This window comes from Nicotiana tomentosiformis, chromosome 1 (genome assembly GCF_000390325.3).
Source record: "Nicotiana tomentosiformis chromosome 1, ASM39032v3, whole genome shotgun sequence".
NCBI classification, from domain to species: domain Eukaryota; kingdom Viridiplantae; phylum Streptophyta; class Magnoliopsida; order Solanales; family Solanaceae; genus Nicotiana; species Nicotiana tomentosiformis.
Genome location: NC_090812.1, coordinates 12,057,499 through 12,084,942, shown reverse-complemented (window position 1 = coordinate 12,084,942; position 27,444 = coordinate 12,057,499). Strand labels below are relative to the sequence as shown.

At 33.3% G+C, this 27,444-nt stretch overlaps 1 protein-coding gene and 1 long non-coding RNA gene across 3 annotated transcripts; one reads left to right on the top strand and one right to left on the bottom strand.

Annotated features, from left to right (window-relative positions):
• Nucleotides 1–5,807: 5,807 nt before the first annotated feature.
• LOC104090092 (squamosa promoter-binding-like protein 8) lies at nucleotides 5,808–8,278 on the bottom strand. Of its 2 annotated transcripts, none has more exons than XM_009595125.4 (3): nucleotides 7,435–8,278; nucleotides 6,734–6,865; nucleotides 5,808–6,181 (listed from the first exon to the last, which is right to left on the bottom strand). In XM_009595125.4, the coding sequence occupies exons 1-2, from the start codon at nucleotides 8,046–8,048 to the stop codon at nucleotides 6,739–6,741; spliced, it is 741 nt and encodes a 246-aa protein (XP_009593420.1). In that variant the 5' UTR covers nucleotides 8,049–8,278; the 3' UTR covers nucleotides 5,808–6,181; nucleotides 6,734–6,738. The 2 variants fall into 2 exon arrangements, with proteins under 2 accessions (XP_009593420.1, XP_009593422.1); XM_009595127.4 differs by having other exon boundaries at nucleotides 5,808–6,172.
• A 6,326-nt stretch (nucleotides 8,279–14,604) lies between these two features.
• On the top strand, nucleotides 14,605–15,914 carry LOC117275207 (uncharacterized). Its single transcript, XR_004505369.2, has 2 exons — nucleotides 14,605–15,501; nucleotides 15,544–15,914. It is a non-coding gene; the product is annotated as an uncharacterized lncRNA (long non-coding RNA).
• Nucleotides 15,915–27,444: the final 11,530 nt, after the last annotated feature.

Below are 27,444 nucleotides of genomic sequence, written 5' to 3'. Positions count from 1 at the left end.
ACCCATACTAATTTTACCAAAATCCGACCTCAACTCGACCCTCAAATATACATATCAAATTTTCAAATTTCTAAGTTTTAATCTCTAATTTACGTCTCAAAAACATGTAATCTAGTCGGATTACTCGATGATAATTCAATATTATGGAGTAGAAATGATCACAAAGGACTTACCTCAAGTTTTTCTTGAAAATATATCAAAAATCGCCTCTCCCCAAGCTCCAATTTGCCAAAAATGACAAATGAGACGAAATCCTTGTTTTTATAATTCTGCCCAGACATCTTCGGTCCTGCCTCGATCTTGGCCCTCGATCTTGGCCTTCGATCGAGGTCCTCGATCCTGTTCCTCGGTCCTGCCCCTCGATCCTAGATTCTCGATCCGGAGCTCGATCGTACCTTCGATCGTGGCTCTCGACTCTGGGCTCGATCGTGCCTTCGATCGTGACCCTCGACCCTGGGCTCGATCATGCCTTCGACCTTGAGCTCGATCTGGGCTTCGATTATGGCCCTCGATCATGCCTTCGACCGTGACCCTCGATCTGGGCTTCGATCGTGGCCATCGACCCTGAGCTCGATCTGGGCTCGATTCTGGGCAGAAGCAATTTCCAACAAAAGGAAATTGCAGCAGCTATTCTAGTTCAATTTTTGATCCGTTAACCATTCGAACTTCACCCGAGGCCCTCGGGACCTCAACCAAATATACCAACAAGTCCTAAAACATCATACGAACTTAGTCGAATCCTCAAATCACCTCAAACAACGCTAAAACCATGAATTACACCCCAATTCAAGCCTAATGAACTTTGAAATTTCTAATTTCTACAAACAACTCCGGAACCTATCAAATCACGTCCGGTTGACCTCAAATTTTGCACACAAGTCCTAAATGACATAACAGAGGTATTTCAATTTTTAGAATCGGATTCTGACCCCGATATCAAAAAGTCAACCCCCGGTCAAACTTCTCCAAAAATAAAACTTTCGGCATTTCAAGCCTAATTTCTCTACGGACTCCCAAATAATATTCCGGACACGCTCCTAAGCCCAACATCATCATACGGAGATATTGGAATCATCAAAATTCAAATCCGAGGTCGTTTACATATAGGTCCATATCCGGTCGACTTTTCTAACTTAAAATTTTCAATTATGAGACTAAGTGTCTTATTTCACCCCGAGTCTCTTTCGGACTCGAACCAACTATCCCGATATAACATAATATAGCTGAATAACACAAAAAGAAGTAGGAATGGGGAAAACAACGTTACAACTTTCGAAACAACCGGCCGAGTCGTTACATATGATGAATTAAGAAAACATGAAAGATGGCTAGAGTATTAGATCCATCAATTATTCGACAACAGTATAAAAGAAACTAAGCACAAAGAAAATATAAATTACACGATTGAAAAAGATATTAACCAAGCTTGGAATCAAGAATAAAGTATATGAAAAATTAAATATTCAAAAAGATAAATTTAAATCATATGAAAGGAAACATATTTAATACATTGTAGTTTGCTACTCATAATCGCTAGAATATATTGTGTCTTGCTAGCGAATTTGCTGAAAATAATTTAATTTCAATAGGAGTAGCATAATAGTTTTGGGAATTAGGATTTTGAGTTTAATTACTCGTTGACTTTTAATCACTTTTATAATTCCAATGCCCAAAAAATGCTTTATTATTTTTAAACTTAATATATAAATATATTGTCTACATGTAAATTTATTCGTAACGATTCGATATTTTTTCGGTTTATTTTCACAAAATAAAAAATCTACCTTAATTATCAGTACGGTTATAAATTTATATAAAAACATATGGTTTTATTAAAAAAACCTAAAAATCGGTTCGGTACGATTTGATTGGTTTAGTCGATTTTTAAATATCCATTGACACCCCTAGTGATATGATAATTACTATCAAAAATCAAAATTCACGAAAAGTGCCAAAGTTTTATATTATGTAAAATATAACTTAAATTTAACTTTTACTAATTTTATATTATGTTCCTGGTACTTAATGACATCAATCAACGGTATCCACACTTGGAGTTCACTGCCCAAAATGTCAACTTTGATATTAAAAAAAAGTTGTTGGTATTCTGACGTGATTATAAAGGGAAGAAGATATTTTTCCCGTGTTTACGGCATCATGAGAGCAATTGTTGAGGCTTGAGGGCAACAAGGATAGCGACCCCCATTCACTTTTATTGAAGCTTTTTATTTTTAATTCAACCTTTATTCAATTATTTTAGAAAATCTAGTATTGGTTACAATTACGGCGACGCAATATTCGATGATTACTATGTTTCCCTTGTTTATTTAAAGTGGGATTTGTAGTCAAGATTCTAAGCATGAGTTTTGAGTTATCTTCATCTTCTTGTATCGGGAGATGAGAGATCTGCCTATGCACTACAATCACTACGCAGACATGATATGTATTCATATTTGCATCAACCCTTTTAAATGTATTTTTCCATATTTAAGTAATATTTACTCTTCTTTTAATTTGATAGTTGTGATTAAATTATTTGTTTGCTGTAAGTATTTGTGCCTGTTTTTTTTCCTTCATATTTTTATATAACTTATTTATAATAAATTATTGTAATTTGATTAAATATGGTTTTTAAAAATTAAATCGAGTTCATCCCGTCATCCTTTTATAGAATTAAGAACAATATATATATATTCTCTTCACCATTTGAATGTGATCAAGAAACTCGTTGAGCTAACATAAGAGTTCCTCGTGGTTTCACAAAACCTTCGGCTATAAGATAGGAATATATAATTGGGAAGATGACGTTATAGCCGCTCTAAAAATAATAGTCGAAAAAATATATATATTTTTTATATGTTATATATAAAAAATATTATGCTATCGAATATAAATAGTTTTTGACGTGCGTTAAAGGTGAAAAAAGTTGCTTTTTGTAGACTGAATAAACTGAATATTTTCAAACATTTAGAAGAGTTTTGTTGGACCCTTAAGTGGGCTAGTCATATTGAAGGACTGGACTGGCCTCCTATTGAGGGCCGGGTTTGGAAGATACAGCCTACATATGTGAGATGTGATGTGACCCTCCTTCCCCTTAGAGGGTAAATATTTCAAGAATGTTGGATTGGAAATAAGTATCTTATCGTTTAATCATAAAATAGAGATATTGAATTATTTAAAAAAGAACATTAAGTACGTATAACTTTCTAATATTAGCATCATAATCGTAGATATGTCACTGGTTTGTATTTTTTATTTCTTTCCATTTTCATTCAAAGGAGTATTGGGTTGTTTAGGTGGCTAGCAAGTGAGATAACATGGGCTCGTACTCGGATCATCATCAGATAGTCTTCGGACGGATCCATATTTTAGGCAGACTCATAAGCGGCCCCTTAAAGTTGGCGTCATTTTTTATTTTAACACCTCATCTTAGTCATGTTCCATTTGAACATTCTAACCACATTTCAAATACTTCACTTAAACACAAACTACACACGAAAAACTACAAGAAATGACACAACTTGAGAAACACATTACACGTTTTTATACCTGATATACGGTTAATTAAAAAAAAAATAGTCATGCTAAAATGTTGGTAATAAAATTTGAAAAGGACATGAAGATGAATCCCAAATGCCAGCAACCTCAATGCGCAGAGAAAAAGAGTTGCGTAATTGATAGAGGTTGGAATTGTTAAATTTCGTCGAATGTTCGGAAGAGGGCTTAGCTTGGTTTTCAAGAAAAGCATGAAACTAACCTCTTTAGAGAAGCTTCTTCTTCATTTCTGATGCAACAGAAGAGACAAACTAATACAAATATTAATTAATTATTCCACTCTATACATCGGAAGCAACTCTATAAGCCAAATTTATATATATAGTATTATATACATATGGTTCTGCAAATCATTCTTGGATTCTTTCACTTAATCGAAACTTCTTATGAACTAGTATGTTTTTCGAGACGAAGAAAAAAACTTATCTATTTCGAGAATTACCTTATTCCCTACTACTCCTCAGATATCATTTTTTCATTATTATTTTCTGATAACTTCTCAAAAACATTTTAGCTATTTGAAAACTTGATCGTAGGAGAGTTTCGATATGACAATTTAAAATGGACAGGCACCCAAAACAATGTTAGACATTTTCACAGAACACTAGATCCTGATCTTAGAGAACATAAGAGTTAGTTCACTCAATGCATCTCTGATCAACTAAAGTTGTGCACAGGGATAATATTATATATTATTTGCTTTTGTTTATTACTATTTTGAAGATCATCTAACTTGAAAGCTAGGTTCTTGGAGTAAAATCATTTATAGGTTGATTGTATTGCACTATAACAGTTAATTTGATGACAAAAATTAAGAAAATTGCACGTGAAATTTCACCAATTACATTGAACAAATTGACTTGTCGTACGTAGAAATTCACGAGCTTTTATAATTGCAGAATTTACAGTATCCACATCAAGTCCATAGAATTTAAGCTTATAATTTAAGAGAATACCAGATAATTTTAATATATAGTAGGATTCAACATTAGAATTTTCGTGGATATTTTATTTATAGTAGAATCCAAGTTATCTATCTAATGTCTAAGATTTTTCATGCTCTGTGGAGTGTTGTCAATTGTATTAGGTTGTAGTGAGGGATGTAGAGTATAAGTTATATTCAGCTGAACCCAGTAATTTTAATTTAATTCTTATATATTTATGTTAAGAAATTTTTGTTAAATAAATACTGTATTTTAAATTCAATAGACGAAATATTGATCAATGCCGAATTCAAATCCTACTAAATCTTCCTCTTAGACAGAGAACATAAACTCCTGTGAATGACGTCTCAGTGACAAGAAAGCTCAAAGGATTGATACATAGAAAAACCTAAAAAGCCAGTACTCATGGACAACAGTTGGTCTAATCATAGTATTCTTCTTAATGACAATAAAGCACCCAAATAAAAGCAAAGATATCATTTATTAGAAAACAAGAAAGAAAGGGAAAACAGAGAATGAAAGAAAACCATGAAATACTAGATTTTTATGTGGAATTTGATCATTAAAAATCCTTTTATATATAAGGGACACTCACTGCATAAAAGCTTGATAGAAAATAGCATCCATGCAGAAAACAGCTTCACTATTATACACAATTTTTAATTTGTTTTTTTACCAATTTTTATACTTGGTAAAATATTGTATAGTAGTAATCACTTTTAAGAGATAATAAAATAATGACCCATCCCAAGTGGAACAACCTCTGAATATGCTGTTACACGTATAAAAAAGGAACTCCTTTTTTTACTGAGGTTTTCCAGAAAAAGAAATACCAGACAAAAGAAAAATATAATGATGCAAATTTTGAAAAATGGGAATTCACCTGCCTGCCATGTCCAACCCTTATAGCAAAAATAGAAACTGCTATTTTCTCGTGAAAACGTTTGAATGTAATTTGTCTTACCCCCCATCATATTCAACTAGTATCAATTAAGCAACGATTTGGATTAGGCCAGAATGCGTAGTGAGGGGAAATTGTGGGGAAACTTAAATTTCTTTCATTATTCAAGATTAATCAGTGTCTAAGTACATCATATGATAATAAGATTAGGTCTTCTCTATACTATAATAATTTGATTAACGAAATCAAAGTTTTGTGTAATATATATGAAGGTGGAAAACTAGCTAGCAACAACAACGACCCAATAAAATCCCACAAGTGGTCTGGGGAGGGTAGTGTGTACGCAGACCTTACTTTTACACCGATAGAGTAGAGATAAACTAGCTAGAGAGTAGAGATAAACTAGCTAGCAAAGGTTAAGAAATATATAAACCTAATCTTCAATCATTCATAAAATTCATATTTAAACTTCCTTTTTTCGGTGGGGGTGGAGGGTGGAGGGGGAAGTATGTAATTTGTAGATGGTAGTACTAAAATACTAGATTGTTGTGGCCATTAAAGCAAGCTTGAAATTTTGAGAAGCTCAAAAGAAAATAGATTAATTTGGTCGCCCATTCGAGAAGAAGAGTGAGCTTGTTGATGTTGATCAGGAAGTTGTTGCATCAGCAGCAGCTGCAGCTTGTTGATATGTTCTTTGCCTAAAACAATCCATAGAATTTTTTGGTGGTGATATGGCCACTGTCACTGTTGATGAATGTGCTCCTGATTCAAGCTGGAAACTCTTCCCCAAAAAATAAAACAAAATATATTCAAAAACAAAAACGAGAAAACGCCAATTTTCAATTTCCTAACAAGTTTTTAACAAAAAGGGAACAACAATAACAACAACAAACCCACTGAGTTCCCACAAATGAAGTTTGGAAAGAATAGTAACCTTAGCCCTACCATAAGATGACAGAGTGACTATTTCTAATATACCCTTGGCTAGAGAGAAAAAAGAAACGACCACACAGAAGAAAAAAAGAGTTTAAGTTTTATGCTTTGAAGTATAATTTTTTTTTACATAGTTATAAGTGTATGTTTATGATTGGCCCGTAACAATAGTAAAACTAAAGTGATGTAATTTATAACATGCTATCACAAGTTATTTAAACTACATAAATATTAAGGTAAAAAATATTTCCATTGTAACAAAAAATATCTGTATTATGAGATTTGTAATGGGTTGACTATAGTTTTATTTTGACTGTCTTCCTACCGCGATCCTACTCTTTGCGTTATTAATATATATTACTATTTAAATCCCAAAAAGCCCTAGGAGATGGAAAGTTACTTGAATTAACTTTCAAGTTGAGGTTGCTTCTTGTTGATTACTTGCTGATTCTTCCTCCTTCTCCGGTTGTGATCTGCCAATCGTTTCCGGCAACTTCTTTTCCCATTATCGAATTCCGACAGAACATGGAACCTGCGGCGCAGCTTTTTTATCAGAATAATTATGAAATAATGGTACTAATTAAATTGAATTTAAGAAGAAATTAAAAAAAAACTGCTTGCTAAATGTCCTTTTCTCTGTGTTGATTAAAGCTGATGATCCTTTCTTTTAATGCTTAAACCAAAACGGAAAATGCTGTCTTTACTATAAGAAGCAAAAATAGGACAGTACGTAACATGTCATAACGGGGTAGCAAACTCATTGAGGGAACATAATTTTACGGACATAAATGCCCTCAGGATATATCCCCTCCCAATCCCATGTACGTACGACTTTTCAACTCCTCAAACCCCAATCATTAGCTCGTTAACATACCAAAGGGCATTTTCGTCATCTCCATGGAAGTTGGAACGACGCATTCTCATTGTTACAGTAGTACAATGCAAGATTATTGTAATGTGGAAAAGGAAAAAAACATGGAAATATCTGGATTTTTTATTTGCATAAAAAGAATAAAGTTAATTAGTACTCTATTTATCACATAATTATCATAAAATAGTGTGATTTGATGCAAAAATATTTTTTTTCCAACGTAATATAACCTGCTGCATTGTTGGCAGAAGCGCTGAGTCAAACCGGCGGCAATAACAGTGGCAGCTTTGGAGTGAAACTCACACACTTTATGTCGTCTGTGGTAGTGTTTTGCATGAGTGAGATCAGCGTTGCAGCCGTCAGCTTGGCACTTCGGCGAGTTCACTGAACCGCCCTCCACCGCCCTAGTCCGTCGGAAAAGCCGGTTCACGAAATCGTCTTCCGACGATGCAAAATACGTTCTTCCGCCCAAATTCAACCCAATCCTACTGGTATTAGTGAAATCAATACCACCCACAAACTGGGGTTCGCTTTTTGGTAAAACCATATTGAACCCGGCTGAACCGGTTGGTTGTAGAGAAAGCATGGATGTATGATGTGTTTGCGAGTAGGGAACATCATTAGTGTGTGGGTTGTACAAGGAGTTAAAATGGTTGTTATTTGGAGTTGTTTGAAATTGGGGAAATTGATGATTTTGTATTTGTTGTTGTTGTTGTCGTTGGTCGGGGTGGTTTGATATAGGAGGAAAATGGGCATGAGGGTTGACAAAAGGGTCAAAAAATTGATCGTTTTGGTCAGTTTCTTGGGTTGTTTCCTCGCCAATTCCCCATTCATAGTCCAGCATAATTTCTCCTAACTTTCACTTTGATTTTCTTCAGTAAGGAAAAACCGTTCACTGTCAATAAGCTGTGTATAAGTAGAGAAAAATAAAGGTAAGGAAATTGAAAATTACACTCTCTCTATATGAAATTGGTGGAATTTTTGAAGTGAGGGTGGAGTGGGGAAGAAATCTGTCAGGGAAGATTTTCTGGAGTGAAAAAGGCTGCAGCTAAAGACTTTACTGTTTAGCATTCAGTGAAGAGAGTTTTAGTAGGTGTGCTTTATAGGACTATGTACGTATAGCAATAAATAGAAAAAAGAAGATATTGTTATAAAATAAAAGTAATTTAGTAAAACATGAACAAGAAATGTTATTATGAAATAAAAGCAATTTATTAAAACATGAACAAGAAATGTTATTATGAAATAAAAGCAATTTATTAAAACATGAACAAGAAATAGAGATAGAGAGAAGGAGATTTTCTTCTTCAATTGAGTATATATATTCCTATCTATTATAAGGCCTTTATATAGGCATGAAAAGTGAAGAATCACTGTTGCAAAATATGTCATTGAACATGTCATTAAACATTTGAGAGGAAAATCATAGAGGAGGTTATGGAGTTACAATCATAACTCCATAATTATTAGGGTATAGGGAGTTATGGAGATAATGGAGAAGAGTAGACATCTACCATAATTTAATTTTCTTATAACACTCCCCCTTGGATGTCCATAGATAATGTGTCTCGTTAAAACCTTATTAGGAAAAAACTCTATGGAAAAAAAATTCCAGTGAAAGAAAAAGAGTACACATGTTTAGAAATACGCCTTTTGGTTGCCTCGTTAAAAATCTTACAAGAAAAACCCTGTGGGACAAAACCTTGTAAGGAAAAAAGAGTACAACACGTATTAACTCCCCCTGATGAGAGCATCAATTCACATCACTAAGCCTTCGCATCCCAATCTTGTACACTAGTTTCTTGAAGGTTATTCGGTAGAGATTTGGTGAACAAATCAGTCATATTATTACTTGAACGAATCTATTGCACATTGATATCACCATTCTTTTGAAGATCATGTGTGAAAAATAACTTTGGTAAAATTTGCTTTGTCATATCCCCTTTATGAATCCTCTCTTCAATTGGACTATGCATGCTGCATTGTCTTCATACAAAATTGTGGGTAGTTTGTCACGCTTCAAACCACATTTGTCTCGAATAAGATATATTATAGACCTCAACCATACACATTCTCGACTTGCTTCATGAATAATAATTATCTCAGCATGATTAGATGAAGTAGTCACGATTGATTGCTTAGTCGATCGCCAAAATATAGCAGTGCCTCCGCATATAAACACATAGCCATAAAATAAGTCCATATCGGTAGTCCCTTTTAGATACCGCAATATGTGTTTGATTCCATTCCAATGTCTTCTTGTAGGAGCAAAACTATATCTTGATAAGACATTAACTGAAAAATTTATGTCACGCCTTGTAGTGTTAGCAAGATACATTAGTGCACCAATTGCACTAAGATATGGTACTTCACGATCAAGAAGCTCTTCATTATTTTCATGAGGTCGGAATGGATCTTTATTTATATCGAGTGATCTTACAACTATCGGAGTACTCAATGGATGTGCTTTATCTATATAGAATCGCTTTAAAATCTTTTCATTGTATGTTGATTAATGGACAAAAATTTCATCCTTCATATACTCAATTTGTAGACTAAGACAAAATTTTATCTTTTCAAGATCTTTCATTTCAACTTCTTTCTTAAACAGTCTATTGCTTTAGGAAGCTCCCCAGGAGTTCCAATAATATTTAAATCATCAACATACACGGCGACTATAACAAATTCAGATCCAGATCTTTTTATAAAGACACAAGGACAAATTGAATCATTCTTGTACCCTTCTTTCAACAGGTACTCACTCAGGCGATTATACCACATGCGCCCTGATTGTTTCAATTCGTATAAGGATTTTTGAAGCTTTATTTAATAAATTTCTTGAAAACCTTAATATACTTCAGAACAATTTAAATCATTCAGTGATTTTCATTATACGCATATCAAGTTTTTTATGTATTGCCAGATTAAAACCTGAAATGACTACATCCACCACATGAGAACATGTCTCTATATAATCAATGTCAGGATATTTACAAATCTTCTTGTGACACAAGTCGTCTTTTTGTCTATCGAATTGACTTTTTTCGCACAAGAACACATTTATACCTCCAGTGTTTTATACTTTCAGGTGTTTAGACTATCCGTTTAACTTCATATTTTTCAGGTGAAATCAATCTTGATTGCGTTTTTTTATTTTTGGCCAATCATTTATCTGTCTACATTCCATGACATATTTGAGCTCAAAATTCTCGTCAATATTAATAATATTGAGCGCTATATTATATTAACAACATCGTCGACGATCATTTTATATCGGTTCCATTATTATTCAATAAGGACATAATTTATTGAGATCTCTTTATCTCATTATTTTTAGGTATCTGAGCCTCTCCCATGAGGTCTTATGAAGTGTTATGTCGTGGTGCTCTTTTAGAGCATTTGCCTCTTTATTATGATCATCTTGAACATTTGCTCCTCTTCTTCTTCAAGGAGTTTTATCTTTGGAACTGATTAGTCTATTACGCTTTATGAGTGCCATAAAATATGTCCATGAGAGACGTTATTCTATTTGGAGCATTAGCAGCTGAAATATGATATTTAGCTTTGGGTCAGCAAATGCGTCTACCAATAATTTGTAAATGAATTATCACTTGAACTTCAAGTTCATATTTTCTTGTACGAGAATCTATATGTATTCATAATAATTCGTTCCAATGTATCACTTTCTTAGCTGCCCATTTTCTCTCCCTAATGTTGAGATCACCAACACATTTCTCAACCTTCTTTGGGAACCCATCTTTGTACATTATGGTGGCATAATTAAATCATATAGCACATCCATATTTCTAGATGGAAATTATTTGGTTCCTGACCCTGAACCAATTGTGATAGGGAGATATTTTCATAACTTGGCTAGATGCATACAAGTGCTGATGTATATTAAATAATACATCTCACACCAAATTTCGTTTTGGAAGTTTTGTTCTCATAACCAGTGGTTTAGCTATAATTGGAGGCATACAATTTCTGCTAAACCAACTTAGATTTAAACCAATATTATCAAGATAAATCATCATAATTTATATTCTAGAACTTTACTCTAATAATTTGAGCAAGTAACCTTGCAAAAGTAAAACTGTAAGTTGAACAAATCCACATGTGACCATAGAATAGATGCATCTATTAAAATCATATACTAATAAAAGGTCTATATGGTAGGTGACTGGGCCCATATATTTATCACCTTTTATTTACTCCAGAAATCAAGGGATTTAATCCCAAACTTAACTGGTATATCACGAGAATAAGTAGCACAAGAGAATTCTTGAAGAATCTTCTATTTCTTCAATATATGCCAATGTGAATTCTCAATCAATTTTTCGCATTATAATTGAATCGGGATGGTCAACCGGTCATGTCAACTAATATTTATTTCAATAAACCTCTAGTTTACTTGTGGCATATTATTCCATCATCATGCTTATACTTGTGTAGTACAGATAGAAAGAAAATCAGGTAACCTTTCATATTTACCCGGTATGATTATAGAAATATGAAGACATTCAATCTTCCTTTCAGTTATAGTCTCAATATGTCAACCACTTTGGCTAATAAATTTGAAACTCAAAAAGTTTCTTTTGAGACTTATTACAATATTAATGTCACGAACAATTTCACATATCCGCGTAGTAACAAATTCGCTCTTCTGGAGCTCTTATTTGATTTTGTACTACAAGATCTTTTGTCACACCATCCATATGGTGAATATCTCCTTCACAGAGAAAATCATATCATAATAATTGTCATGGTCAAAATCATCATAAGCAAAATCATTTATTGCTTTAATTTTGCCTTTAATAACTTTTTATAAGACATGGCAAAATATTTTTGGTGTACCACATGTACGCGACCAATGACATATTCATGTAACCATACAGTAATGCTCATTATCTTTCTTTCTCTCAAACCTCCCGTAGAGGTGAGTTGTAGTATTTATTCATCCTTGCATAAATACATTCTTATGCATAATTTGTATCACATATATATTTTTTCACATTCACTTTCAGGAATGGATCTGCATTTACAATGCTTATCACAAGTCATATTTTCAAAGAATGGACCATAATCATCTGAATGTGCCTTATATTTACAGACCACATTAATGGCAAATATTTCCTTCACCTTATGAAGGATTATTTTATGAGAACTTTTATTGTTCTCCATTTTATAATTACCAGAATGATGACTATTATTATTTTGGTCTTTGGCACTCCCGCGTTCATTAGTCAATCACTTGTCTTCATTTAGACTTATTATGCATCACTATCGCATTCACTTCAAGAATGGAGCAAATTAATTGGGACACGTTTTATGCTATTTATTAAAAAATATATTATTTTTTCTTAGCCATCATTATATCAACAATATGGTGCATTGTGACTCATACACAATGTCTTACCCCTATAAAGGTATGTTAGGCTATAATAAGTTGGGACTCGAACTCAACTCTTACAATCATGATGCATCAGGACTCCAATCTGAAGTGTTACCCTCATGGTGCGCTGGGACTTGAACCTATCGTCTTACCCTCAACCAATGACATAATATCAAACAGGCCAAAGTTCACAAAGACACTCTCGAGCTTTAAAAATTTTACCAGTCTCAAACCACATATAAAAGAGATTATAATTTACAATCAAACAATAACAGAGAACCATCAATAAGATCAAATTTGAACTTAGATTGTGAGGTGTAACTTGACGTCAACTTCAGTAATAGCAAGCTACTGATTAGTAACCATTAAGGGATCTTTTATTACATCACCTAATTATCTTCTTATTCCACTTCTTATATCAATCTATAGCTTGCCTCGATAAAAGCCAATTCATTGATAAAATTATAGAAACTAAATGACAAAGGAATATCTTTTTTATTTATCTAATTAATTGAAGATTAAAAAAAATGGCGATAGTAACTAAATAGAAAGCTAGCCCAAGAACATATATATATAAAACATAATTACTTGAACTTCAGCAAAAACTTGAAGTGCAGGTGTAGCCAAACTTTGGTGAACTTCGAATTAAGATCAGTAACGATTATATTTTAATCAAAGATAAAAAAAATATTTATTCCTTAACCAAAAATTTCGAAGCAATACTAATTTTCAAGGGAAGTTACCATAAGTTGTAAGTTATGCCAATGTTACCTTTAAGCTATATCAACAAATATTGTGATATCAAATATACTGCTTGAGTTTCCGTCCCATCACATCTTTAATTTATGATGATACCGTCTCTTCTATTTTCTATACAAAAATTCTTGAAGAAGGAAGAGATCAAACTCAATTGGTTAGAAACTCGTGCTGATAACGTGTTATGAAATAAAAGCAATTTAGTAAAACATGAAAAAGAAATATTATTATGAAATAAAAGCAATTTAGTTAAACATGAATAAGAAATGGAGATAGAGAGAAGGAAGAGATTTTCTTCTTCAATTGTGTATATATATTCTTATCTATCACAAGACCTTTATATATGCATGAAAAGTGAAGAATCACTATTGCAAAATATGTCATTGAGCATGTCATTAAACATTTGAGAGGAAGATCATGGAGGAGTTACAATCATAACTCCATAATTATTAGAGTATTAGGAATTATGAAGATAATGAAGAAGAGTAGACATCCACCATAATTTAATTTTCTTATAACACATATTTTTTTCTTATCTTTTTGAGTTCTCAACAAAAGAATAAATAAAGTTTGTGTGTTGAGTTTTAGAATGCCTTTAAGAGATATGTCGGCTTATGACGGACTTGTTGCTTTTCTTGCTGAATGAAACTTAGATAGAAATACGAGTTTTTTTTTTGTTTTGAAATATATAACATTTTGATTATTTCATTATATACCACAGAAATTTCGATAGATAAGAAGAAATTATCAAGCCTTTTTTGTTTATGATGAACTCTTTAACTTTGATTTTTTATAATGTTCACTCATTATATTTCGTACATAAGTGACATTTTCTTAAGGAGAAAAGGTAGTGTTTGATTGTTGGGATAAGGGGGTGGTAAGCAAAGGGTTGGAGGAATAAGAAACTCTCTCACCTTATGCACAGTTTGGAAGTGAGAGAAATAAAAGAGAGAAATTTAGAACTATTCAAAACCTATGTACTCGGCCATTACAAATGGAATAATACATAATTAACCATTGGGTTGTCACGATTTTTACTAGATGCACACTTTTATTTTGCGGCCCTTAACAACTTTGAACTGATATCATTATTTCCGTTTCAGTCCATATGATATGGAGAGTGAATATCACTTGCTTAAAGAGAGTGAGGAAATTAAAAATAAAGTTAAAAATTTAATTTTTTGCAAATTTTTTTATTTAAATGTAACTTTTTCCTTTTCTTTCTATTTTGTTTTACTTTTCCTCGTCATTTTCCTTTCCTTTCTTCTTCTGTAATAACAGGTCCCTTCTTCCACCACTTCACTGCCTCCATCTCCACCAAACCCACCAGAATTTCTTCAATAAAAAAAAAAATTACGCTCCATATATTCATCCATTAAATGGACAAGAGGGGTTGCTCTGATGGTAAGCAACCTCCACTTCCAACCAAGAGGTTGTAAGTTCGAGTCACCCCAAGAGCAAGGTGGGGAGTTCTTGGAGGAAAAATGACGATGGTCTATTGGAAACAGCCTCTCTATCTCATGGTAGAGGTAAGGTTGCGTACACACTACCCTTCCCACACCCCACTAGTGAGATTATACTGGGTTATTGTTGTTGTATATTCATCCGTTAAATCACACCCACCACCACTTTGATTGCCACATCGATATTTTTTTTAAAAAAAAAGCTTAGAAAACTTCAACAAAAAAAAAACAGCATAATAGAAATCATCTCCGGTACATTTTTCTCCTTCAAAACTCTTTCGTTTCTTCCTAAGAGTCATCTCCAGTACATTTTTCTCTTATTTTCTTTTTCTTTTTCTTCTTCTTATTTTTCGCCGGAAACAATGGTGATTCCGGTGACACTTTAAACAATGGAGATATTTAATATAAAAAAGAAGATGAAGAAATAGGTGGGGAGATTGGATGTAACGAGAAAAAGAAGAAGCCATAAATAAAAAAAATTGAAATTAAAAAACCAAATACAAGAACTAATCAGCTGGGGGAAGAGATAGCTAGGGAGTGCGGGGATGATGAAGGAGGCTTGGTGGCGTGGGGTGGGGGTTGGGGATAAAGAAAAGGAAAAAATAATGGAGAGATAAACTAAATAATAAATGAAAAAGATATTATGCGGTTTATAAACACATGTCAAAATATGATTGGTTCGTGTCATATATCATTTTGGTTGAAAATGGTATTAGTTACGGGAGGTGGTATTTATTATATTTCAAATAAAGACATAGGACCTACAAAGTATGAGGGTGTTAGATGCGGATTCAAAATTTAAATTTTATGAGTTCAATATTTAAAGTTCTTAGTATTGAACCCATTAAATTTTTTAAACTATAGGTTCAATCTACTATTTATTATAATTTTAGTGAATTTTTACACATTAATTTATATTACGCATCAAAAGATATGGATTCAATTGGACCCGTCACTAAAGTGCTACATCCGTCCCTGGAGGGTGTAACTGGTAAATTGGGACAACCCTAATGGGTAACTATGTATTATTCCATTACAAATCAAACAAAACAACTTGGGAAACACATTTATTAGTTGAAACACATTTATTTTCTCTCACTATAATGGCATCTTTGTATCTCCTCAATATCTCCTCAAGTAATTGTCTTCTCTCTCTATGTTTGTGTTTCTAGCTAAGAAGAGAGAGAAAAAAGTTGAGAATAATAGTAAGTACTAACTGATGTGAGGCGGATTTTCTCAGAGATAGGCTGTGTAGCCATTTACCCTCGACTGCTGAAGGAAATTTCATTGAAGCCAGTAGAAAGAATACAGCCATACAGGGAAGAGGTGAGGAGAGCATATTATATATGGAAGTAGGGGTCGCAAACGAACGGGTTGGATTAGATATAGGCAGGTCGAGAATAGGTAATGCAAAAATAGATAAATTATTTGTCCCAACTTATATTTAATACAGATAAAAAATGGATTAATCGACGGATAATATGGATGGATTCTTGATTATGATCACTTTTAGAAGAATATCTAATCTCCCGAACTTGAGAAACTTCAAATTTGAGTCTTAGCATATGTAAAAATTAAACTCATTGGTTATCCATTTTTAAATGATAATATGGATCTTATTCATATTTGACTAATTTTTTTAAAAAAATTATTATTCAACAGATTTTTTAATAAATAAAATGAATGGATAATTTTTATTTAAAATATATTTTGCCACTAGACGGAAGCACTGACTTCAATTACGTATATAGAACTTTTATGTTTTTTTAGTGTAATTTAACTTTTATAGAGGTTATTTCCTTTTACTTTTTGGATTATCAGATCATGTTAGTTACAAATAATTATCTATTATTGTGAGTAATTTAACTTAATGGTGTAAAACTATTAACATAATTATCAGTGTACGACAATTAAACTTTTCTATTTACAAGTTTCACCAAAGTTATCTATTCTAACCCATGTAATTAAGAATATAGTACAATTGGATGGTAAAAGTCACATTTCTCCGCTCTTAATTAACGGTCTTCATTTCAAGTTTTAAAATTGAAGTCTTTTATGGGAGGATGCTTTACAACCTGTAATAGGCCTTCTCCGCATGAGTCCAAATTAGTCGAGCTATGTATTTTAGATACATGTTTGGAGCAAAAAATAAAGTGAAGCTCTAACAGTAATTTGTTAAAGATGAAAAGGAGAACTCTTTCTCTGTTATTTTAGTTTAAAATTACATAAAGATCTATATATTTTTCGTACAAATCTATGGTCCATATTATATTCAGGGACGGAGCTAGAGCTTCGATAAAGGTTTCGGCCGAACCCAGTAACTTTAGTTCAAATCATATATTTGTCTTAAGAAATTCATTGAATAAGTACAAATTCTTACTTTAGAACTCAGTGACATAAAAACGTTAGAATCTTGAACCCAATAACTTACTCCGCCTCTGATTATATTATTATTTACTAAGAACGCATGACAGTTGCATGCATATACTATTATTTCAAGAAATCTTCAATGTACGTAGTTGTACAAATGACAGGGACTAATAAGGGGCGGAGGCAGAATGTGGGATGCGATTTCGGCCGAACCCAGTAATTTTTATTCAAATCATGTATTTATTTTGAGAAATTCATTAAATATGTTCAACTTATTAATCTAGAACCCAGTAACTTAAAAGTATTACAATTCCGAACCCATAAGGTTCAAATCCTGATTACGACTATGGAACTAATTCTGTCCGACTAGTATATATATATATATATATATATATATATATATAATTATTTATAGTACCATCGACCACGAGTTTTACTGTAATAAAATAATTTTGTCGAATCAACCTGGCATGTAAGGTGATTATTCTGTTTACTTAACTTTACGATCAGATTTAATATATTTTGTTGGCCAAATTTATTTTCCGAGTAATCAATCATAAGTTCATTGATTCAGTAACGTTCGTATAAAACTTAATTAATAAGTTGACTGACCATTTAATAAATTAACTTTATTATTCCTAATTTCCTACAGCAAATTCTAAAGCCTCCCATCCCCGCAGTACATATCATATCAAGTACTTTAGGTTCAGTGGTTCAGCATAGGCAAGCAAGTAATAAGAATGTACTCCAACTTTTATCTTTTCCTTTCTTATTTTTTTTGTTTCAATTATTTTACGAGAAATAATTATTCAAATATTTAAGGCGATTTCAGAGTTTTATTGCATTAGGTTGGAAAATGTCTAGTCTGCCACAGAGTTGACTCTAAGTGAGTGTCCACTAATTAGTCAGAGGAAGGTATGCTTGACCTGAGAAGTTTGGAACAAACACATACATATTCATTTCATATGTAAGTACACTTAGTTTCTTTTTTCTTTTTGCATCACACACCCCTTAAATTACTATAGTATATAAAAGAGACGATATTGTGCCTCTAAGAGGTCGTTAGGTAAAGTGTGTTTGAAAAAATAATGCATGCATTAACTTTGTATACATATATCAGTAATATCTTGTTTGGTATACTTTTTCAACTTATGTATAACTAATACAAGCATTAGTTATACACCTTATTTGGTATTATCATATTTATAGCTAATACATAGCAAATCAGGGTATTAGCAATACCAAGATTATTAATACATATATAAGCTTAGTTAAAATATAACTGCCCCTCGAATCTCTCAAAACCTAATCCAAATACTATTTGACATATTTTGTATGTTTTTATATTGTGATATTTTAATTAATTTTTTCCCTTTAGCACTCTACTGTAATAAAAAAAAATATCATATTTAATAGTATTAAATTTGATTTTAAATTCGTCCAAAGTATAAACTGAAGTTTTCTTACCTATTTTTTTAATAATTGATATTTTGTATTATATGTCATAGCAATTAAATTTTTCTTCTCTTTTAACTTTGATATTTCAATTAGTTTTCTCTTTTAGTTTTGCTCTCTTGTAAAAAAAAAAAGTTGACTTGAGAGAGTAAAAAATGTGGATAGTAATAAAACCGTTGCAATAAAAATAGTGTACAAAGTTAAATAATGTGAAGGGTATTTTTGTAAACAATCAATTTTGTAAGAAATTATGCAATGTTTTTATACACTAAATCAAACAGTAGATAAGACATAATCTCAACGAAACTAATGCCAGCATAACTAAGTATTACTAATATAATTTATTCAGCACTATTCTTATACCTCCTACCAAACGATCCCTAATTTTCTACCAATGGTAAAGATATGTCTCCCACACAATTAATTTATGACTTATGAAAGTGGGGATATAATGATAGATAAGAGAAACTGTAATTGTGAGTTCACATCATTTTTTCATATGTGACTTTTGTGTCTGTTCAATCGATCGTAAGAATGTGATGAAAATGCAAACAAAACGTAACTCATAATATCCAAAGAAGAAAAACAAAGTTAAAGTTTTTAAAGAATATGAATCGGTAGAAAGCAATTTGGTAAAACGTGCTAGAATTCGATTTCTTTTTCAACCAAATTCCATTACCGTGTCACTCCAAATACCTTAACAAGTCTGATTGATAATATGGTCAAACTGTAAATACACTTCGAATGGAGGACAAGAAAGAAAAAGAACATTAGCCATACCCTTTTTTTCAGTGTAAAACCTATTTACATTCGGTTTACACCAAACTATACTAATTTAACATAGTTAAGTACAAATCAATAACAACAATAATTACTTACTCAGTATAGTCTCACAATTGGGGGTCTAAGGAGGGTAATGTGTACACAAACCTTACCTCTACCTTGAAAAAATAGAGAGACTGTTTCTGATAGACCCTCGACTGAGACGACGACAACAACAACAACAACAACAACTCAGTATAATTTCACTAGTGGAGTTTGGGAAGGGTAGTTTGTACACAGACCTTACCCCTACCCTGAGATAGAGAGGCTGTTTCCGATAGACCTTCCAGACTCTCGACCCAGCAAGCCAATCAAAAAAATCGAAGTGAACGAATAACAAGTGACAGAGGAAGAAAGAACGAATGAGCTAAAAGATTGTTGTCTGCAAGAGGTTCATGATGTATAAAGCTTAATGGGAAAACAGATCAAAGAAAGTTATCGGAATTAAGCAACTGAAAATGGAAAATTATATAACTACTGTCCCATTTTTTTTGGACAGAATCTAGTTAGACGACATTGATAAGCTGAGACTTGTGTAATGAATTGCCCCCTGCTACTAATCAATTTAATGTTTACAAGACAACAAGGAAAACATATTTAACGAAACATTAAAGTGACTTCCTGCTTCAATGCAGGGAAAACTAGAAAAGAAGATAGATGTAAAGCAACAATATCTGTAACTAAAACATTACCATATCTCAAAGTTAAAGAGAACTGAACATTATCTTCAAGAATACAAGACTTTGGTGAAAGAAATAACATGGAAGGCAAAAGGGATATTATCACTTTTAGCCCGCACCAGAAACTATTTAATTGAGAGAAAATGAGAACTAAAATATACGTGACAACAAACAGATAAAAATATAAATATCTCAATTAACTGAGATTTGATTAGTTATAACAATGTATGTGAAGACATGATATAGCTTTCGGTGTGGCCTTTTCTCAAAATCTTAAAGATATCCCTTTCAGTAATTGCCATTTATTTTTACTTGTATTTAAGGGTATATTGCAATTTGCAAAAAAAGCTGTAACTTCATGTAACTTCATTTATGCTTATGCTTATCATGATTTTTAGCTGTAACTTTGACAAGAGTGGGTTGCTTTAGCAGTGAGCACCCTCCACTTCCAACCAAGAGGTTGTGAGTTCAAGTCACCACAAGAGCAAGGTGGGGAGTTCTTGGAGGGAGGGAGCCGAGGATCTATCGACACAGTCTCTCTGTCGTAGGATAAGGGTAAGGTTTGCGTACAAACTACCTTCCCCAGACCCCACTAGTGGAATTATACTGGGTTGTTGTTGTTGCTGCTTATCATGATATGTTTAAGCACCTTTGGTATCCACTTGTCATCATGTGTATTATCTATGGGAGAATGTTGAATATAAAATAGAAAAACATGTCGGATGATCAGATTTTAAAGCAAGGCCATACCAACTAATGCAAATGCCCTGGCAATATCGAAGTCTTGTGAGGCAAAGCTCAATAAGATTTCCATAATCATCACAGCAAAACGAACGTCTTGTTTCTAAGTCTTGTCACCATCTCACAACTGATCTTAATGATTGCTAAAAAATGATCATAAATGCATTTCCAAATAATTGGGAGTACAAGCAGAGGCAGGTGTCCGACATTCCGACTCCTCCCACTCCCCTCTCCAATACCTATATATCTACTTGCAACAGCGAATTCAAGATCTACAGTCAGTGGGTTCAAATGAGTAATATGTATATATTTACCTTTTTGCGTATGTATACATAAGGAAAGCAATGAGTTAAATTGAAGTCAAGAACTCGTCCTAATTCAGTCCAAGATTTTCAGATGAATTCAATTATAGGAGTGTCTAACAAGAACAATGATAAAGGTTGATGCTACCTGCAGTGCTGGCCCATGAACAAAGGGTAGTACTTATCAGTGAAGACAATAAATTGAGGAAGAGAAGTTGCCAAGAAAATTACAAACACAACTAAAATAGGGTCCAATCATTCACTTTCGGAAGATGAAAAATGTGCACACTTTTATGGTGTTGTGGTCCTACAACTATGTTTTAATTTTGTCAGTCTCACTAACATGTAGTGCCATGTGTATCATACCAAGAATGGTGTCATTATTATTGCACCTTCCTTTGTCCCACTATTTTTGTTCGAACGTGAACATCATATGTCCAAGGTAAAAGATTAAGAATTTGTTTTAAAACAACTTCATTGTGGTGCATTTATATGAGCAGTTTATACCTGAATTTATTTCCGCAGACGTAGTAAAGGATGTCCCTTTCCACGGTTAGGACACAATAGACAATTTTCACTCTCGAGTCTCGACTATAGCATGCACATTGACTTAATGTGAAAATGTGATTATAATACCAATTACTACCAAATAATTCTCTCTTTTTTATTGTAGCAGTTCAGAGAATAGTTTATTTCCACAGAGAAAATTTAGGAGGTCTCCTCAAATATGAGGACACATTTGTCCATTTTCACTCTCGACCGTGGCATTCACATGTGAAGATTAATTCTTGTACCAAATCATTCTCCCCTTTCCAAAAGGGGATCAGAATATTGAGAGAGAGAGAGAGAGAGAGATTGAAGTTGTTCCTGCACAACACTATCATATCAAATTCTCCAAAATATAGACCTACCCAAAAGCAGATAATCTAGAAAAAGAGGACTTTAGATACCTTATTTTTCTGTCTAATACCCATTCTCTGCCAATTGATTTTAGCATGCACTAGTCGAGAAGAGCAGTAAAGTCACATGCACACATACTCCAAAATAATTTATGTACCATTTATCATCCTACAGTCTTGTATGAGAAAATGATCAAAATGGTCCTTATTGTATAGGGATTGGAATATTTTGGTCCTTGATATATACCACTAAATAGGAATAGTCCTTAATGTATACAAAAGGTGATAGCTTTGGTCCTCAACCCTAAAACTAACAGTAAAAAATAAAAAATTCTGTTAAACTTCACCCCAATCTCTCCCGACTCCCTTCTCCTCTTCTCTCATTCACCATTAACGATCTTAAATCCAAACCCTCTCTCAAACAAGAATGGATCTGCTTAGGAAGCTAAATTGTTTTGCTTGTTAATCTTATGGATTTTATAAATGAAAATCCTTTTTTTCTTGTTTGAATTTACTTGCGAATCTGTTTTAATCACTTAATTTGTTAAAATTTCAAGTTTGATTTATGATTTTGCAACCGGAGATACATAGAGTTGAATCTAATGCTTGAGCGATGGATTGTGAAATATATTCTCTATAGTATTCCAAGTTTGGAAAACCAATTTAATTTCATTAAGTCTTAAGAGAATAGTTTTCTATGTGCTACAAAATTCTAAACTTTTGCTTTGTATCTTGATGAAATTTGAATTATTTTTTTGATGGGAAAGATTCAAAGAAGCAAAATTATGGTGAACCAGAAAATTCTAGCCATTATAGGACTAGTAATATAGTCGAAGAAGAGGTGATGGGCCAATTCGCGATATGCAATCAGTAATGTTGCTTGACAAGATTTCATATTGGCAAAGATTGATAAAAAGAGCAATCGCCACAAAGCCAACAGGGACAGTTAAAATCGTCTTGTCCAAGTTGCTTCGTAGCTGCTGTGCAAAAACAAGTTTTGATCTTTAAATACAAGGATATATCATATGGGTTCACTCTTGTTCCTGATATTTTCTTCCATTCAACATATCAATCGTGTGCAAAAGCTTTGGTTGTTTGAAATGGGTGCTTTGGTAGTAACAAAAATGGTAGAAGAGATGCGAGCTGGGGCTGGGTCTTTTTATTGAGAGCTTGGTACGGTAAAAGATAGAAGAGGAGGGGGAAAGGGGTCTGCCAGGCTTTACTTTTGAAGGATTGGGGTTAAGTTTAACAGAATTTTTATTTTCAACTGTTAGTTTTAGGGATGAGGACCAAAGCAATCACCTTTTGTATACATTAAGGACTATTTCTGTTAAGTGGTATATATCAAGGACCAAAACATTCCAACCCCTATACATTAAGGACCATTTTGATCATTTCAGGTACAATCTTTTAACGAAACTGGGATATCGAAGCAACAATAAAAGGAATGATCTTGCTGAGTCGAACAACTGGAATACTGCTGCTGATGAACAAGGAAAAACCAAAAATCACACTACCCATTCTCACGAGTAGAAAAGTAGTCGGGAACGTAGGTGAACAGTGGAAGGAAGTTCGGGATAATCGGGGAACCAACAAAAATAATAAAAACCAGGTACAAGGGCAAACTGGTAATGCAATCGTGCCAGTGAATGTTGGTATACAGCAGGTGCACACTACTAATAACTTTGCACTGGTGGAGGTCGAAGAAGATCATACAAACAAGATCTGCTTGGGAAGCTAAATTGTTTTGCTTGTTAATCTTATGGATTTTATAAATGGAAATCTTTTTTTTCTTGTTTGAATTTACTTGCGAATCTGTTTTAATCACTTCATTTGTTAAAATTTCAGTTTGATTTATAATTTTGCAACCGGAGATACATAGACTTGAATCTAATGCTTGAGAGATGGATTGTGAAATATATTCTCTATAGTATTCCAAGTTTGAAAAACCAATTTAATATCATTAAGTATTAAGAGAATAGTTTTCTATGTGCTACAAAATTCTAAACTTTTGCTTTGTATCTTGATGAAATTTAAATTATTTTCTTGCTGGGAAAGATTCAAAGAAGCAGAATAATGGTAAACCAGAAAATTCTAGCCATTATAGGACTAGTAATATAGTCGAAGAAGAGGTGATGGGCCAATTCGTGATATGCAATCAGTAATGTTGCTTGACAAAATTTCATATTGGCAAATATTGATAGAAAGAGCAATCGCCACAAGGCCAACGGGGACAGTTAAAATCGTCTTGTCCCAGTTGCTTCGTAGCTGCTGTGCAAAAATAAGTTTTGATCTTTAAATACAAGGATATATAATATGGGTTCATTCTTGTTCTGGATATTTTCTTCCATTCAACATATCAATCATGTGCAAAAGCTTTGGTTGTTTGAAATGTGTGCTTTGGTGTAACAAAAATGGTGGAAGAGATGCGAGCTATGGCTGAGTCTTTTTATTAAGAGCTTGGCACGGTAAAAGATAGAAGAGGAGGGGGGAAAGGGGTCTGCCAGGCTTTGCTTTTGAGGGATTGGGGTTAAGTTTAACAGATTTTTTATTTTCTACTGTTAGTTTTAGGGTTGAGGACCAAAGCTATCACCTTTTGTATACATTAAGGACTATTCCTGTTAAGTGGTATATATCAAGGACCAAAACATTCCAACCCCTATACATTAAGGACTATTTTGATCATTTCAGATACAATCTTTTAACGAAACTGAGATATCGAAGCAACAAGAAAAGGAATGATCTTGCTGAGTCGAACAACTGGAATACTGCTGCTGATGAACAAGGAAAAACCAAAAATCACACTACCCATTCTCACGAGTAGAAAAGTAGTCGGGAACGTAGGTGAACAGTGGAAAGAAGCTCGGGATAATCGGGGAACCAACAAAAATAACAAAACCCAGGTACAAGGGCAAACTGGCAATGCAATCGTGCTAGTGAATGCTGGTGTACAGCAGGTGCACACTACTAATAACTTTGCACTGGTGGATGTCGAAGAAGATCAGACAAACAAGATCTGCTTGGGAAGCTAAATTGTTTTGCTTGTTAATCTTATGGATTTTATAAATGGAAATCCTTTTTTTCTTGTTTGAATTTACTTGCGAATCTGTTTTAATCACTTCATTTGTTAAAATTTCAGTTTGATTTATAATTTTGCAACCGGAGATACATAGACTTGAATCTAATGCTTGAGCATGGATTGTAAAATATATTCTCTATAATATTCCAAGTTTGGAAAACCAATTTAATATCATTAAGTCTTAAGAGAATAGTTTTCTATGTGCTACAAAATTCTAAACTTTTGCTTTGTATCTTGATGAAATTTGAATTGTTTTCTTGCTGGTAAAGATTCAAAGAAGCAGAATAATGTTAAACCAGAAAATTCTAGCCATTATAGGACTAGTAATATAGTCGAAGAAGAGGTGATGGGCCAATTTGTGATATGCAATCAGTAATGTTGCTTGACAAGATTTCATATTGGCAAAGATTGATAGAAAGAGCAATCGCCACAAGGCCAACAGGGACAGTTAAAATCGTCTTGTCCAAGTTGCTTCGTATCTGCTGTGCAAAAACAAGTTTTGATCTTTAAATACAAAGATATATCATATGGGTTCACTCTTGTTCTGGATATTTTCTTCCATTCAACATATCAATCATGTGCAAAAGCTTTGGTTGTTTGAAATGGATGCCTTGGTAGTAACAAAAATGGTGGAAGAGATGCGAGCTGGGGCTGAGTCTTTTTATTGAGAGCTTGGCACGGTAAAAGATAGAAGAGGAGGGGGAAAGGGGTCTGCCAGGCTTTGCTTTTAAGGGATTGGGATTAAGTTTAACAGAATTTTTATTTTCTACTGTTAGTTTTAGGGTTGAGGACCAAAGCTATCACCTTTTGTATACATTAAGGACTATTCCTGTTAAGTGGTATATATCAAGGACCAAAACATTCCAACCCCTATACATTAAGGACCATTTTGATCATTTCAGGTACAATCTTTTAACGAAACTGAGATATCGAAGTAACAAGAAAAGGAATGATCTTGCTGAGTCGAACAACTGGAATACTGCTGCTAATGAACAAGGAAAAACCAAAAATCACACTACCCATTCTCACGAGTAGAAAAGTAGTCGGGAACGTAGGTGAACAGTGGAAGGAAGCTCTAGATAATCGGGGAACCAACAAAAATAACAAAACCCAGGTACAAGGGCAACTGGCAATGCAATCGTGCTAGTGAATGCTGGTGTACAGCAGGTGCACACTACTAATAACTTTGCACTGGTGGATGTCGAAGAAGTTTAGACAAACAAGATCTGCTTGGGAAGCTAAATTGTTTTGCTTGTTAATCTTATGGATTTTATAAATGGAAATCCTTTTTTTCTTGTTTGAATTTACTTGCGAATCTGTTTTAATCACTTCATTTGTTAAAATTTCAGTTTGATTTATAATTTTGCAACCGGAGATACATAGACTTGAATCTAATGCTTGATTTTGCAACCGGAGATACATAGACTTGAATCTAATGCTTGAACGATGGATTGTGAAATATATTCTCTATAGTATTCCAAGTTTGGAAAACCAATTTAATATCATTAAGTCTTAAGAGAATAGTTTTCTATGTGCTACAAAATTCTAAACTTTTGCTTTGTATCTTGATGAAATTTGAATTGTTTTCTTGCTGGGAAAGATTCAAAGAAGCAGAATAATGTTAAACCAGAAAATTCTAGCCATTATAGGACTAGTAATATAGTCGAAGAAGAGGTGATGGGCCAATTCGTGATATGCAATCAGTAATGTTGCTTGACAAGATTTCATATTGGCAAAGATTGATAGAAAGAGCAATCGCCACAAGGCCAACAGGGACAGTTAAAATCGTCTTGTCCAAGTTGCTTCGTATCTGCTGTGCAAAAACAAGTTTTGATCTTTAAATACAAGGATATATCATATGGGTTCACTCTTGTTCTGGATATTTTCTTCCATTCAACATATCAATCATGTGCAAAAGCTTTGGTTGTTTGAAATGGATGCTTTGGTAGTAACAAAAATGGTGGAAGAGATGCGAGCTGGGGCTGAGTCTTTTTATTGAGAGCTTGGCACGGTAAAAGATAGAAGAGGAGGGGGAAAGGGGTCTGCCAGGCTTTGCTTTTGAGGGATTGGGATTAAGTTTAACAGATTTTTTATTTTCTACCATTAGTTTTAGGGTTGAGGACCAAAGCTATCACCTTTTGTATACATTAAGGACTATTCCTGTTAAGTGGTATATATCAAGGACCAAAACATTCCAACCCCTATACATTAAGGACCATTTTGATCATTTCAGGTACAATCTTTTAACGAAACTGAGATAATCTAGTTTGTATCTTTC

What these genes read in the sequence shown, in the direction of transcription:
- LOC104090092 (XM_009595125.4), bottom strand. Translation starts at nt 8,048, where the DNA reads ATGCTGGACTATGAATGGGGAATTGGCGAGGAAACAACCCAAGAAACT. An exon ending in TTCTGCCAACAATGCAGCAG is followed by an intron (nt 6,866 to 7,434) that starts GTTATATTACGT and finishes GCTGCGCCGCAG; the next exon opens with GTTCCATGTTCTGTCGGAAT.